At 37.0% G+C, this 15,481-nt stretch overlaps 1 protein-coding gene across 3 annotated transcripts in view; it reads left to right on the top strand.

Moving 5' to 3' along the window:
* MYCBP2 (MYC binding protein 2) overlaps positions 1-15,481 on the top strand; it is a 240,277-nt gene that overhangs the window by 179,381 nt on the left and 45,415 nt on the right. For 2 of the 3 annotated variants that reach the window (XM_063425851.1, XM_063425854.1), the window contains exon 58: positions 13,761-15,413. In XM_063425851.1, coding sequence (XP_063281921.1) covers positions 13,761-15,413 — 1,653 coding nt within the window. Of the gene's footprint in view, positions 1-1,361; positions 1,524-5,152; positions 5,249-13,760; positions 15,414-15,481 lie in introns of all 3 variants that reach the window. The other variant, XM_063425848.1, reaches the window with a different exon arrangement.

Here is a 15,481-nt window from a genome sequence, read left to right on the forward strand (position 1 = left end):
TCTGAAATACTAATTTTGATGGAGCAAAGAGGTGCCAGAGCCGCTTTAATTTTTCTTTAAAATCTGCAAAACACAGGCAGAAAGTCACTCTTTTATCTGTTAGATTTTTTAAGATTTGTCTCAGAATGTCTTTAAAGCACAAATTATTTGTGTGTTTACACTTTTGTGTGCGTAAAATTATGTGTGTGCATAACATTTGCAATCATATGTACTAGCTAGGTCTTAAAAGTAACTTGCCACTGCTTCTCTACATAAGGATCACCAGACCCCTCCTCATTACCGTTGTTGGTCTGGCAATTTACCCCTCCCACGGTTCCCTTTACAAACCGTAAAACTCAGGGTGGGACAGGCCTACCGCATCATCGGTTTCGGCACACCACAACCGACTGTTCATATTTTCTATTTTGTTATATGGTATAAGTTATGTATTGTCATTACAGCTTTCTATACCCTGAACACAAATAAATATATACATATTTATTTATTTTCCTACGCTTGACAAGCTTTCACAATTAACAAAGGCATGGAGCTTGCCTTAAAGAAATACTGTAGGCATCAGAACATATTTAACTTAAAGGGACACTATAGGCACTAGAACTACAGCCACACGTTTCCTGGCTGTGACTCACACTGCACTTGGTTTTATTGTACACTGTGACTTACAATCCGATGTTAGCTTGTAATAGAAATGGTATCTCCTGCTTTGTAAATTGAACTTTAACACACAGGAGGCTCCTATAGGACTTGAAAGGATAACAGAGCAGGAGATATAAAGAGTTTGATCTTAGCCAAGGGGGCGGAACAAACCGCAACCAATCACAAGCGGTGCTGGAAAAGACGAGCAAGTTACCTTTTTAACCAAAAGATCTCAAAAAGGTAAATCACCTTTTCAAGGCCGGGCGACTAAGTAGATATTAAGACCTCTAATATACGAAGTTGTTTGTGTGCCTGTAGTATCCCTTTAAGTCCCACCCTTTGTCAAGTGTAGAAAAAAATGCATAATACAAAAGTTGTCCCTACTTTATCTTATGTTTTAAAGAAACATCGGAGATCAGAAAGGGCAGATTCTTAAACTATAAGACAAAGGAAAGTTTGAGTTTACATAACCACTTTAATTATTTTTAACTATTAACAAACCATGCATGAGTATTACATGTTCTCTTTTGGGCATGTTAAAACAGACAATTGAGGTAGGAAATAATTACCTTGCTTACATTCATGTTGTAATCTCAACATATCATTTTGCTTGCTTGTTGCTCCAGCCATTGCCATTTGATTGCCTGTTAACATTAGTGACTCAAATCATCTTCCAAGACAATTTTAATAATGGGTTCTAGTTTTCACTGTTTTGCCTACTGCAGGTGACCAACTGAGTGCCATACTGAATTCCATTCAGTCACGGCCTAGTAACCCAGCTCCTCCCATCTTTGAACAAGCTGCAAAACCTCCCTCTTCCCTAGTCCACAGTCCATTTGTGTTCGGACAGTCCCCTTCTTTCCAGCCGCCTCAGCCTCTGCTTCAGAGTAAGTCTGTCCGTCTTCCGTGCCTCATCCATTCATACAACCATTCATTATTCTGAAGCAATGAAATCTGTTTCTTCAGAGAAGTTCATTCATTTTGCATGCACTTTATTATGGATGCTGATATATAACCTGCTCCTTTTTTTAGACTATAAATTCAGGGTATTTTATCTTCTCATTATGCTGCAAAGAGAGGACACTATTGGGAACTGCCTAATTTAATCATTTTATTAAGCCTTTTTTATTGTTTCAAATTTCACTTTTTCATCTTGATTTTTACATTTTGCTAAAACCAAATGTACATAAGGGAGGATTTAATATCCTTTTGGACAGATATTTAAATGCTCCTTCTAAAGTTCCATTTAGTGCTGATAATGGGGTTTGTCTTTTTTTTTTTTTTTTTTTGCATACTTCAAGGAAAATTAAGACAAGTCTTCTTTTCTATTCATATTAGAGGCCATTTTTAGTACAGACACAGCCCTTTACATATACAACATTGCATGTTTCTGTTATAACGTTCATTCCTGTGCATTTAAAAATACAAAATCTGAATAAGGTCTGATTTCTTACAATGTTATGATAGTATCTATGAAATACACTGAAATTCCAGCTCAGTCAAGAGATATAGAGACAAAGTAGTCTCTGTATTTTTCCTCCGTCTGACTTTCTTTGACTCTGGGCGGAATCTAAGTGTCATTCCCAACTGGGAATTGACTCTGTCTATGGAGGATGATGTCACAGTTGTGGGTCCCCAGATGGTGACAGTGGCGCTTTAATAACTCAGGCCTTCCTAAGGACCATGTCAGGGTTATTCACTAAACTGTGAATTTCTAATTTTTGCAGAAGTGAAAACAAAATTGATAAGTTGATGATTTTTCCAGATTTTTTATTTTTTTTTGCTTTAAACTTTGAACTTCCGCTTGAAAGGGCACTCCTGCCCAAATAAAAAAAAAAAATTTAAATCACTGTTTAGTAAATATACCAATAAAAACACGAATGCATTTATTTTTTTATTAAGGGGTATATCTAAAAACAGCTTGTAAAAGCTGCACGTCTCTTCTCTGAAGTCTTTGCGAGCCCTCCTGTTAACTAGGAAGTAACGGGAACGGTCATTATTATATTTAGGTAGTGCCAACAGATTCCGTAGCTCTTAACAGTGGGTGGACTAACATACATGTAATTGTAACCAGACAAGTTTGACGCACAGAAAGCGGGGTTGAGGGCCCTGCTCAATGAGCTTACATGCTAGAGGGAGTTGAGTAAAGTGACAAAAGGGAAGGGAAGTACTAGGGAAGTAGATTGGTAGAATAGTATTTAATGAATACTGAAATATGGGTTGTTTTTGTTTTTTGGGGGGGAGGAGGGGTTTGAGCCATTAACAGTTTCATTGATATGCATTTGTGAAAAAGTTAGGTTTTTAATGATTCTTTTAAAGGAGTGCATCTAACGGAAAAGGATTGCCTGACAGCCAGGAGATGTAACAAGGTTGCTGTAGCTGTGAGCCGGAAGAGGATAGTTTAATGAGATGTTGTGAAATTGCTAGTTCTTAAGGCTTCCTGCATCTCTCCCATGTGTGCTGTTGGCACATTTATGGGGGAAATGCCTAAACAACTACTTACTAAACTGTTGTAATTTAGTGGGAAGGTAAGCATTTAGTTCAGTCCTGCTGTCAAACCGAACTCCTCCTAAAGCAGAGGTTAAACACTTTTTCCCTGGAATTAGCTTGACTAGCCAGATTAAATTAGTATAGACTCTAGCTTCTAGTTTGCAAGTACAAGGAACGATGGAAATCCATTTTTTTCTTGGCAAGATCACACATTCTTTCCTATTACAATACTGATTACAATATATTTATATTTGTTTATTTTTTAATATGTAATAGAATGAGGAGCAAAACCAATAACAATAAATGAATCCACTTTATTAAGTACACCAACAACACACTGTCTCCATGACAAGCAACAAAGGCATTTTCAACAATGCAATATGCAGTACAAAACAATATTAAAGGACCACTATAGGCACCCAGACCACTTCAGCTCAATGAAATGGTCTGGGTGCCAGGTCCCTCTAGTTTTAACCCTGCAGCTGAACACATAGCTGTTTCAGAGAAACAGCTATGTTTCACTGAAAGTTAATCCAGCCTCTAGTGGTTGTCTCACTGACAGCCGCTAAAGGCGCTTCCGAGATGTTCACTGTGAAAATCACAGTGAGAAGACGCTGGACGTCCATTGGAATGCATTGAGTAACGCTTTCGTAGGAGCTGTTTGAATGCGCACATGGCTCTTACGTCGGCATGGGGTGGAGAGTTCCCCAGCACAGAGGGAGCCCGGCGCTGGAGAAAGGTAAGTGGCTGAAGGGGTTTCAACCATGAAAGTGTGGGGGACCTAATGACCCTATAGTGCCAGAAAAACGAGTTTGTTTTCCAGGCACTATAGTGGTCCTTTAAGTATGGATATTTAATATCTCAATACAAAATTGTAATATGTATAAATGTGCCAAACAAAATACCAGTAACTATTACACAAGAGGCATTAACTGTTATATCAGATGCCATAAATCGCAGAAAAATACAATACTGTGACGAAAAAGCACAATACATATAAAGATGAATACAAGAATAGTGAGAAGAGGTGGCTAACCAAGTGAATGCCCCAACGTTTCGGTGAAGATGCCTTTTATCATGCGTTTCTAATCTATTTATTTTTTTAAACCAACTGGTGAAGGAATATGTTCATGCCTAGGATCCTTCAAACATGTTTGGTTTACTTTGCTGAAAGGCCAAGTAAAAGTCAGCCTTAATGCCCTCCATGGATTTCATGATACTTGACTAAGTAAATGCTGCTTTTTTTTCTCCTTTTTTTTTTTTGGTAGTATGGCGTAGTTAGAATTTCAGCTTGAGTTTAAGTGACACTATCTACATTGTAATCCTATGGCTAGTAAAAATTACATGTTGGTCAATTTATTTAGAAGGTACCTAGGTATGAAGAAGCCCATGCATACCTATTACTGAAGGGCTTATTTAACAATAAATGACTGGTAACTTCTCACTGCACATACATATGAATTGAAAGATTTGTTGGCATGTGAATAATTTGATTTAATATAATTTCAAATGTATGCTATTTTAGTGAAAAGCATGTCTGTATGTGGAGCATGAAAGTGACACGACTGTTGTTTTTGCATGTATCTTTATACTTAGGATATTGTTGAAACATTGCAATTTTTTTTTTTTTTTTATTTAACCAATTTTGCACAAGAGTAGTGGATTTTAATTTTTTTTCACTTTTTTAGTCCTGTGAGCTTGCAGATAAACGCATATACTTTGTCTTGTACTGTAAGCTTGTAAATTTTTAAACTAGTCTAACAAATAAAGGACTTGTTTAAATAGATCCCAAATGATATACATATGTTTAGTGTATCAATAAAGGGATTAACCTACGAAGGCTTGATTGGCAATAGAACAAGTGTATGTCATAAGATTGGATGGAGTCACATTTTCGAGTGAAATTGTTTTCCTTTGTTCAAGCAATAGTTTTGTCTGGTATATGTACTTCACATTGCTAAAGGATGTATGCATTATTGTGACCTTGTTAAATTCTCTGCTGCTTCTGTGCACCTTTCAACTATAGACACCTCATCATGCAGTGGTGCGTCTTCTGAGAGTGTTAGCAAAAGTAAGCCTGATCCTGCATCTGCTTTCTCATCTGTTTCTGTCAAAAAGAAGGGTGGGTATGCATGCTTACCATAAAGCTTGGATTTTCATGCATTACATCAGGTTTTTCTCTCAATGGAGATTTAACTTTGCTTTTCCGTGTGCATTACTACTTCTGGTGATTTTCTTTCAATGTTGGCAAAAAAGTCTTAAAACTAATACAACTCACTCGTTTTACACTAGCTCATGTTAGCCTTATTTCAGAAAGGTTTCATCCTCTCATACACCATTTACTATTTGTAGATTAACAAAATCAGCTTTGTGTTTTTAATGTTTGTCCATGTTATGCAAATTGATAGCTTTATGTGAAGAACAGAAATTATTACTTTGTAATTGAATATAGATCCAGCACAATTCTTTAGTTCTGAAGCAGCCTCATTTATTTCAGAAGTTCCCACTAAATTAATCGGTCCAAATCATTAACCACAAAGATTGTGTAGAATACCACTTACACATAGTGCCAGTGCACCACAAACACAAATTGTGATCATATAGTTAGCACTTGAATAAAGTGTCCTCAGAGAGAAATAAAATGGAAAAGGAGATCATAGGGTTTACACTTTAATAAATAATATAAGTTACAATCAACAATGCGAACACTCACAGAACAAAGTGGCACAATTAGAGCTGTGCAAAAGTGCTTGTCAGCCTAAATAGGTTTAATCCCACTGGCCAAGTTCGCAGGGGGTCTATTCCTCCAGATAACAAGTCCACTAAATGTCCATATGATCTTCCAGTGACCTGCTTGTGGGGTCCTCTACTCAATGCGTTTCATCTGGATAATCCCCCAAATCATCAATGTTTAAATACTTTTGTTGCTGCATCTTCGCGTTGACCGTGCATGCGCCAATCTAATTGGACGTGACTCCATGCGTCATGGCTACCGTTGGTGTGTGCGTCCAGCTTCCACCCTGGAATGCAAATAAGCTTTGTTGCCATTGTGTGCATACAAGAATTGAACAAATGAAACTACAGACGTGCGTGAATCTTGAAATTGCTGTACATACAGAAATAAAAAGGGGAAGAAATATTCCCAAATCTTGCCGTAAAAATACTAAACGTATATAGAGAAATGTACATAAGTATTACTAAAAGGTGTCTATTAAAAGAGTATTATATATGTGAATATGTATTTAAAAAGGCAATTTGTGAATATACCCCCAAAAATAAGTACCAATATAAAACTACAATAATGTTGAAAATATATATAATTCTCAATAACCACACAGATTAAAATCTTAACAGCAAATTAATGCATACTATTATTCCTAAGGGGGAAAAAAAAAACACAGCAATAAGGTGTGTGTGTGTGTGTGTGTGTGTGTGTGTGTATATATATATATATATATATATATATATATATATATATATATATATATATATATATTTACATAATTACCATCAGAATATTTAAACATATTAGAATATTCACTTGACCCAAAAGGTTGAAAATATAGCAATCAATTGAAAGAATCATGAAAATAATATAGTTTAAATGAATAAAGTAAATTTCCATTTTCTAAGAATTGATAATATAAAATGGGAGGCAAAAACAGTTATCGTTTTTCCAAAATCTAAGAGAAGAATAAGTGTTAATACATAGAAATAATATATATATGTGTGTGTGTATATATATACACACTTGTTTTGCACAGTTAATCTTATTTAATTGTGCCATGTTTTTTGTGATTGTTCCCTTTGTTAATTTTAACGTATATAATGTGTTAAATTGCTACCCTTCGCTCTTCTTTTTCCTTTTTTCCTCTCTGTTTAAGGACACTTCATTTAAGTGGTAAATATATTATCACAGTTTGTATTTGTGGTGCCCTGCACGGTGTATAAGTGGTCTTCTATACATAATCTTTGTTGTTGATGTTTAAGGGATTTGTGAGTGATCCTTAGTGCAGTGGCTGCCTCCACCTGAAAACATTCTTTAGATCCCTATAAACTTGTTTTTTGTTCGTCATTGTTCTTACTGAATGTAAAATGATAATTTTTTGTTCAAATTTAAAGTAGACATTCCCTGAAAGGAAAATAATCTAACAATAGAGAATATGTAGATCTTATATTTATATCATATATAAGTCGAAGTATTGTTTTATGGTAAATGCCTAACTTGGGAAAAGGCCTACGGCTATAAAGTTTTATCACTTCCCAAAGCCATCGCTAGCTGGAGACGCTAAATGGGGACACTATAGTTATGGTGCCTAAAGAACCTTGAAGCCATGAGCAAGACTGCTTTTGAATGGTTTGATGTTTGCCTGGGTTTACATGCACCATCAATTTAGCTCATTAATTGACTGTCAATGTCAGTGGACACCCTTAACCTAACTCTATTGCTAATTTGGAGTGTGATTTCCACCTTAGCCTCAAAGTGACACTAGACACCATAACCACTACAGTTTAATGTAGAGTCTCTTTTGTCTGTAGCATGTTTCGGCAGACTTTTTTAATGTAAACACTGCATTTTCAGAGAAAAGTAAGTCTTTACATTGCTGACTAGGAATGCCTCTCGTGGCAGTCATTCAGACAGCTAATAGAGGTGCTTCCTATCTCAGAGATGGTAAATGCCGGATGTCCACCCTAGAGATGCATTGATTCAATGCATCTCAATGAGGAGAAGCTGAGTGGCGTAGCACAGAGTTTTGCACATGCAGCATGTTTGGTTGAGATTAAAATTGATGATCTCAACCATGGAGGCGGTCCCAGCTATGGTGAGATCAGCTTAGCAAGGGCAAAAAGGTGAGTACAATTACCTTTTTAATGTAATTTGATGGGGATGCTTACCTAAACACCAAATATGCATTACTAACACCAGTGTTCCGTCAAGTGGGAGCCACACAAAGGGCAGCCAGGTACCACTGTTCAGTGTTAACCATTCTAATACAGTTTCACACTAACTGGAAGGATGGCATCAGAACACTTCACGCACTAGAGCCACTTAAATAAGATGAAGTAGATTTATGCGAAGACCCTGAAACTAAGGCTTTGCCTGGGTATTTTAGAAATCGGGTAAGATACAATTGGTGAGGTAAACCATTGTACCCTGTCAACCAGTATGACTATGCTAAACCTTTCTCACTTTTCCTAATTTCTGTATTGTCTAGTGTTAAAACAGTGTACATTTCATTACAGGCTGCTTTCCATCCTCTTAAAGTGGCCGTTTTTTTTTCCTGTCTTTCTTTACATTTGCTCTCACCCACCCACTCCCCTTTACCTTTATTTATATTTTGCTTTTCTTTCTTGTTCTGGATCTCAATATCTGGGCAACCCCACATTCTTCTGCTAGTTACACAATTATTTGCTTTTCTGTGGGATTTCTTTACTGGATTGTGGATAAATTATTTTAGCAACTGAAATAGGACTTAGCTGACACTCTTGCTTATTGCAAAAGATCACAAGCTTTTTCTTATGTATAACTAAACAAAAATGAAGGCGAATTAAAACAATAAAATAAAATCAGAAACAAGGGATAATTGAAGGAAGAAAAGGAGTTACTTTCAACAGAAAAGTACAAAATGACAGTGCTGCTTTAAGGCGAAATGTTAATAAAAACGAACAGTGCATGTCTGCAACACATAATTACACAGCTCAGTATTAAACTCCGTTATGCACTACTCTCTGAATTGTAATGAGTTAAATTCTGAAATTCACAATTTAGGCTAAGCCACGCTATAGCTCTTATAAAAAAAAAAAACATTTTTACATTTCAGAATACCCTTTTTTGCCTCAATTTTGTAGTTTGAGTTTTAATGTTAGTTTGGAGTTTAGTGAATAACCCTGACTGTCCATGCTATGCATTCTGTTTACAGTGCAGTAGTCTGATAAATGACTTTATAAAGGTGTGGGTGTATGCGTGTCTCTCTTGCATGGACTGTTGTGTAAGTACTGTTGGTAAAAATACTGGTTGGGAATAAATCTCTGCTCGTACTACAGAATTGCAGGTATCTTGATACCTTGGAGGGGGGGGCGCGGCATCGATCAGATGGGACCAGAACTATTGGCCCCATACTGACCTATACTGTTTGCAGGGCTCAAAGTGATTTAAACCCCCATTTAATCACTGCAGCATGAGCTGGATTAATTCCCTGCTCACACAAAATCTCCATTGAAAGAGCTGCACTAAAAATGTCCCAGCTGACCTATTGATACCTGGGTTTCTTTAAATCTTATGGACCACAATGCGACTCTTTAAATTGTGATTTAAATCCCCATAGACAGCAATGTCGTGGGAACAGGGTTAAATCCCTGCTCACACCAGAAAACCCAGATAGGATACCTGGTGCACCCCTCTGTCAGAGGCCTTTTTTTAGTGGCTCCAGACATTTGATGAGCTGAATGTCGTGCTGAATAACGGCACTGCATATAACCCTTTAAATACATAGAGAGCACTGCAGTCGACTTCTCAATCTTAGCCACAGTGATTACCTCACTAGATTTGGTGAATGAGGTACCCTCGGGGTCTGAACAGACCCTGGAGGGCCATTCTATTGTCAGTGTTAAAAATATAAAGCTGTCCTGCTGAAAATAGCCAGTTGGTGGCAGCAACATACCAGTTGGTTTGAGCTTCAAATTCCCTTTATCAGTACTGATATTAGCAGAGGGAAACCTTTGGGATTAATATTAAATTAGGGACTAAGATTATGTTTACAATAAATATTTGGTTCACTATTAGGTTTATATTTAAGATGGGTTTATAATGAATGTTAGAATTGGGATTAGATTTCAGATTGGGGCCAGCAAGACCATCTCCTGCTGACATCAGCAGAGGGAATCCTTCTAACCATATTTATGGGGTTAGCATTAAGATTAGAATGCATGTTAAAATTGGGGTTCTGCATAGAATTATTATTCGATTTAGGGTTAGATTTGAGATTAGGATCGGATTAGGGTTTGGGATTAAGGATTTAAGACTGGGATAAAGATTTATACTTTGCAAAGTATAAATATTTATCAGCGGTTCCTAACCTGTGGTAGCCTGCCCCCAGGGGTACAAACCAGTTTCCCTAGAGGTACGCAAAAAATTCAGATATGTATTCTCAGGGAAACAATCGTTCCCTGCCGTGTTTTAACATCACGACCAGGCTCCTGTAGTGTCGCAGCACTGGGAGGAAGTGAGAGCCTGTTACTTTTTCCCAGCTAACAAACCCCCAAGGGGGGAAGTAGACGAGGAAGCAGAGAGTGGGTAGGAGTGCAAGCCCCTAATTCCCAACAGCCCCAGCCAGCAGAAGTCACCCAAAATGTAGTAAACTGGAGGGTGGCTAAAATTCTGACCTGTTTGTCTGTGTATCTGTTTGTATCGGTGTCTGTGTAGTGTATCTTCACTATCTATATGTATGTACATAAGTGTATATGTATATCTCTAGCAGGGGGAGCCTGGGGCAGAGAAAATTTATAAATATGGGCTTTCAATATTAACTACACATATTTTGCATAGATGAGGGGTACAATTCATGTAAATGGACTGCTAAGGGTTACACAAGTAAAAAAAAAAAAAAAAACACATGACACCGAAATGGGGTATTGTACTTGGTTGTACTCTGTATGCCAAGTGCAGTTGAAATCATTTCATTAGAAGGGGTCACATGACCTTAAACAAAAAATGTAACCTAAAAGTGAATGCTACAATCTTTGAGGGACAAAAATCGTTAAATGGCTGCTCAACATATATTATGAGTCCTCATGGTCTCCACTTTTGCAAATGGGCAAACTAAAAGCTTTAAAAGAAATTGATGCTAAATTGTTGCTAAAATTGCTGTATAATAAGGCTTAAAATATACCCTGGGGCATATTGTCACATATGGTATACTACAATGCTCCAAAATGCAGAATAGACCATCAAATTCATCAATGAGAAAAACTGATGTAGTCAGGTCTCTTATATGGCAGTGTTACTTCGCAAATTACTTTTAAAGGCATACATTATGGGTATTAATTTGTGCAGAATGGTTTGAAGGTAATTTGCGGGGTTTGATCAGTGACCCATATCAGATTTCAGAAATGGGCAGGTAAATTGTAACGAGAAAAAAAATAAAATGATCACAAGCTTTGACATAAACTAGCAAAATAATGGCAGCATATGAGAGAACCCTAGAATGTCCACTTTCACATCCTTTGTGGGATAATTTCAATAGTTTAAACTGCTAGAACACCCCAAAATAAGCCCATCAAATCCATGAATTAAAATTCTAACTGTAACCGTTTAAATGGTCAGGTCTCTAATATGGCGCTGTAGCATCACAGGATAGTGGCAACGGCATACATTGGGGGTATTGTACACAGAAAATTTAGCTGAACACAATATAGGGTGTACAGTAGTAGCACACATTAGACTTACAAAATACTTGTGTGTATGTTAAAAATTTTTACTACATGCTAAGCAGAGATTGGCAGTTAAATGGCCACATAAGTATCAAAAGACGTTTAGGCAAAGAGCTTATGATGTCTGCTTTATGTTAATATATACTTTTGTGTAGCAATTTTTTCTATGATGCCTATTAAACTTTACCAAACATACCAAATTCTAAAATTTCTTCATTTAAATATTATTTTACTCCTTGTCTTTAAAATAAACTAAAATCCTAGGCAAATTAGGTACTCTGTAAATCAGGACAAATAACTTAACTTTATTTTTAATTACTTTTCTTAAGCTGCATGTAATGTATACATTTATTGCCAAAACAACTTTTTTTTTGCATTTTTGTGTATTTTTATTTGTTTTATAATGAATAAGCATTTATATACGTATATATCACAAAAAATATATAAATAAAGCTCTTTTTTGTCCTTTAACATGTATAGAATATGTGTTGGTGCAGTAAATGAGAGAGATGGAAATTGCAGTTGAACACACAGCAAAAATTGCTTTGGTTAAAAAACAAACAAACAAAAAAACCCTGTCAATTTAAGCTCGGTCCTTAATGGGCTAACCACTGGCTGCTTCAAATTCTATTGTTTTAGTTCTATTGTGCTCTTGTCCAGAGTGCTTCACAGTTTATGCAAAAGTAATACTGGTAATTATACAAACGGGCGAATTGTGTATATTGTATGTTTTATTGAAACCCTTTAAAACAAAAGGAAGAGAGATCCATGAACTTGCCACCTCTAGATTCTGTTATAATCTATTTATGAATGGTTGGATACTTGCCGCCTTATGTTGGGTGCCCATGATTCTTCTGATCTGAGGTGGTCGGAGGAAACAAATGTTTATAATTCAGCAGTATCGTGGCAAGTCTTACCAGGTTTAAATAGTAATTGTTGGTAGAGAGACATTTTGTGGTTGTGGTGCCTAGACTGACCGTTTTAAAGGAACACTGTTGTATTAAGAATACAAATATGTATCCCTAACATTATAGTGTTTAGGTGACCACACTGTCGGGTTAAAAAGAAAAAAAAAAGTAGTTTTGCTTACCCTTTCTATCTTGCAGTGCTGTTTTCTCCTCAGGGAAGCTCATCCAAATTGGCTGAAATCCATAAACTCAGCCAATTGTTTACCATGGGAAACCATTGGGAGCCTAGAGCGCATGCACAGCAAAATGCTGTGCTGCACCAATCAGATGGTCTTTCAAAGCATTTTGTAATTGATTTTCATGTGGTTAGACTTGCAGAAATAGAAAGGTATTTTTAGGGAAAATGAAGCACAGAGTGTAACAGTACATCATGTAGTAAATATGAAATGATGCCAAACAATAAGGATATAATCAGATTTGACTCCTATAAATGATAGGTTAAGTATCTATGAATAACGGTAACCAAACCTAAAGTAAAACAAAACACGTCCATCATCCTGTAGCCCTAGAATTATACAGGGGGGGGGGGGGAGAGTTTAGGGAATTCTAAATGGATACCAGGTCTTTCGGAAAAAAATGTCTGTTTCTTTGAATACGGATTTCCAACTAATCGTTTGGAACAAGATAGGGTATCTGGTGGAGAAGTATTTTGTTAACCTTTTTTTTTTTTTTTTTTTTGCTTTTATTTGGATAAGTTTGAATCTTGCAACTCAAGAAATGGTTTTATTCATATCATTTTATTTTTGAAACTTTCTTCTATGTAGCAGTTTTAAATAGTTTACACTTTGCACACTCCCAGCCACATTTATACTTGCACTAAATTTGTGGGTGCATGATGTGTGTACGCCTGCATCAACCAATATGTTACATCATTTAAATTACTGCATTAGCATACTTGAAAAGCTTGTGTGGGTCTTTTAAACCGTTTTGTAAGGGCAGTCTTGTTTATTTAAATACTCCATATTAATGCTACTTCGAAGCATGTTTTAGTTTCCGTTTTCATTTTTTTTAAGGCTATAGCTACAAGTCCATTTTTTTTATATTGCCTGTGTTCTCTATATTTGAAATTTGAGCTAGTGAGTATTCAGTACATAGTGACACTCCTAAGTATAGGTGCAGAATGTTGCTATACAACTTAATTGTTTAATATTTATTTTTCAATAGTAGTTTTAATACTCCATAATATTCCTAATATAGCTAGGCATAATTTCCTAATATATAATTTGTTTTATGCAGATGAAAGGGCACACTTTCCTGCTGGAGCAAGATCAGCTGCTACAGTGAACAAATCTGATGTACCAACAAAACACAGAGTTGAAAATAAATCTCCAAAGCCCGATGGGCGAATAAGCCGCTCTAATGCTGACCAGAAGAAACCCAGAAGTAATGACGGCCTAACTGCAAGTGAATCACTCCTACTAAAGTCAGATGCTGCAAAGCTGAGGTCAGACTCTCATAGCAGGTCATTGTCTCCAAATCACAATACTCTTCAGATTCTTAAGTCAGATGGTAAATCATCACCTGTCCTAAGAGCGGAGTCCCCGGGACCTGGTTCACGCTCCTCTTCACCAAAGCCAAAGACTGTGCCTGCAGGAAAAGCTAATGTACCCAGTGCCAGCACCACACGTATAGCATCTCCACAGGAGAAAAACCTACCTCAAAAAACTGTGGTTCCTGCCAAGGCGAAACTTGAACCTCCACGTGAAAGATCCAAGTCAGATTCCTATACACTTGATCCTGACACACTGCGGAAAAAAAAAGTACCGTTTACTGAACCTTTGAGAGGGAGGTCTACTTCTCCCAAACCTAAAATTCCCACTAAGGATGCCAAACCTGCAAATGGCAGTGAAAACAGAACACCTTCTCCTCATGTAGTTCAAGAAAACCTTCACAGTGAAGTGGTTGAAGTTTGCTCATCAAGTACATTGAAGACCAACAGCATTACAGACAGCACATGTGATGATAGCCAGGAGCTAAAGAGTGTTGATGATGGTGCATCCAAAGTTCATTTTAGTATTGGTAAAGCACCTGTAAAAGAAGATCAAGATACAAGAGCATCTCCTAAAGTAAGCCGTAAGAGTACAGGGAGGCATGTTCGACCCAAAAAAGCTAACTTTCTGTTTTCTAAAAATGAATGTTCACGATCTGTTGAGCCAGCGAAGGAAGCAATGTCCCCTTCTGTTGCTGAATGTGCCCGGGCTGTGTTTGCGTCATTCCTTTGGCATGAAGGTATTGTTCATGATGCAATGGCTTGTTCTTCTTTTTTAAAATTTAACCCTGAACTTTCCAAAGAGCATGCACCCATAAGAAGTAGCCTTAATAGCCAGCAACCTTTAGAGGAAAAGGAAGCCAAGTTGAAAAACAGGCACTCAATTGAAATTTCATCTGCTCTTAACATGTTTCATATTGCTCCTCATGGGCCAGACATATCAAAAATGGGTAGTATAAATAAGAATAAAGTCCTGTCAATGCTTAAAGAGCCACCGCTCCATGAGAAGTGTGAGGATGGCAAACAAGAAAGTTCACCGTTTGAAGTAAGTAACCACCAATCTGTGAAGTCTCGCTCTCCCCTTCCCTTAACATTGCAGCACCTAGTTGCCTTCTGGGAGGACATTTCATTGGCCACCATAAAGGCAGCTTCCCAGAACATGATCTTTCCTAGTCCTGGTTCTTGTGCTGTATTGAAAAAGAAAGAAGGTGACAAGGACAACAAAAAGACGAAAAAAGAAAAAAAGAAGAAAGAAAAGGCAGAATCAAGGCCCCGTGGCAACCTATTTGGAGAAATGGCCCAGCTTGCAGTAGGAGGGCCAGAAAAAGACACAATATGTGAACTATGTGGAGAATCTCATCCATATCCAGTTACATACCACATGCGACAAGCCCACCCAGGTAATAGAGAAGTCATATATATCTGTATTCATCAAGTCAATATTCATAATACTCCATGGTCCGGAGTG

The sequence above is a fragment of the Pelobates fuscus genome, chromosome 1 (assembly GCF_036172605.1).
Source record: "Pelobates fuscus isolate aPelFus1 chromosome 1, aPelFus1.pri, whole genome shotgun sequence".
NCBI classification, from domain to species: Eukaryota; Metazoa; Chordata; class Amphibia; order Anura; family Pelobatidae; genus Pelobates; species Pelobates fuscus.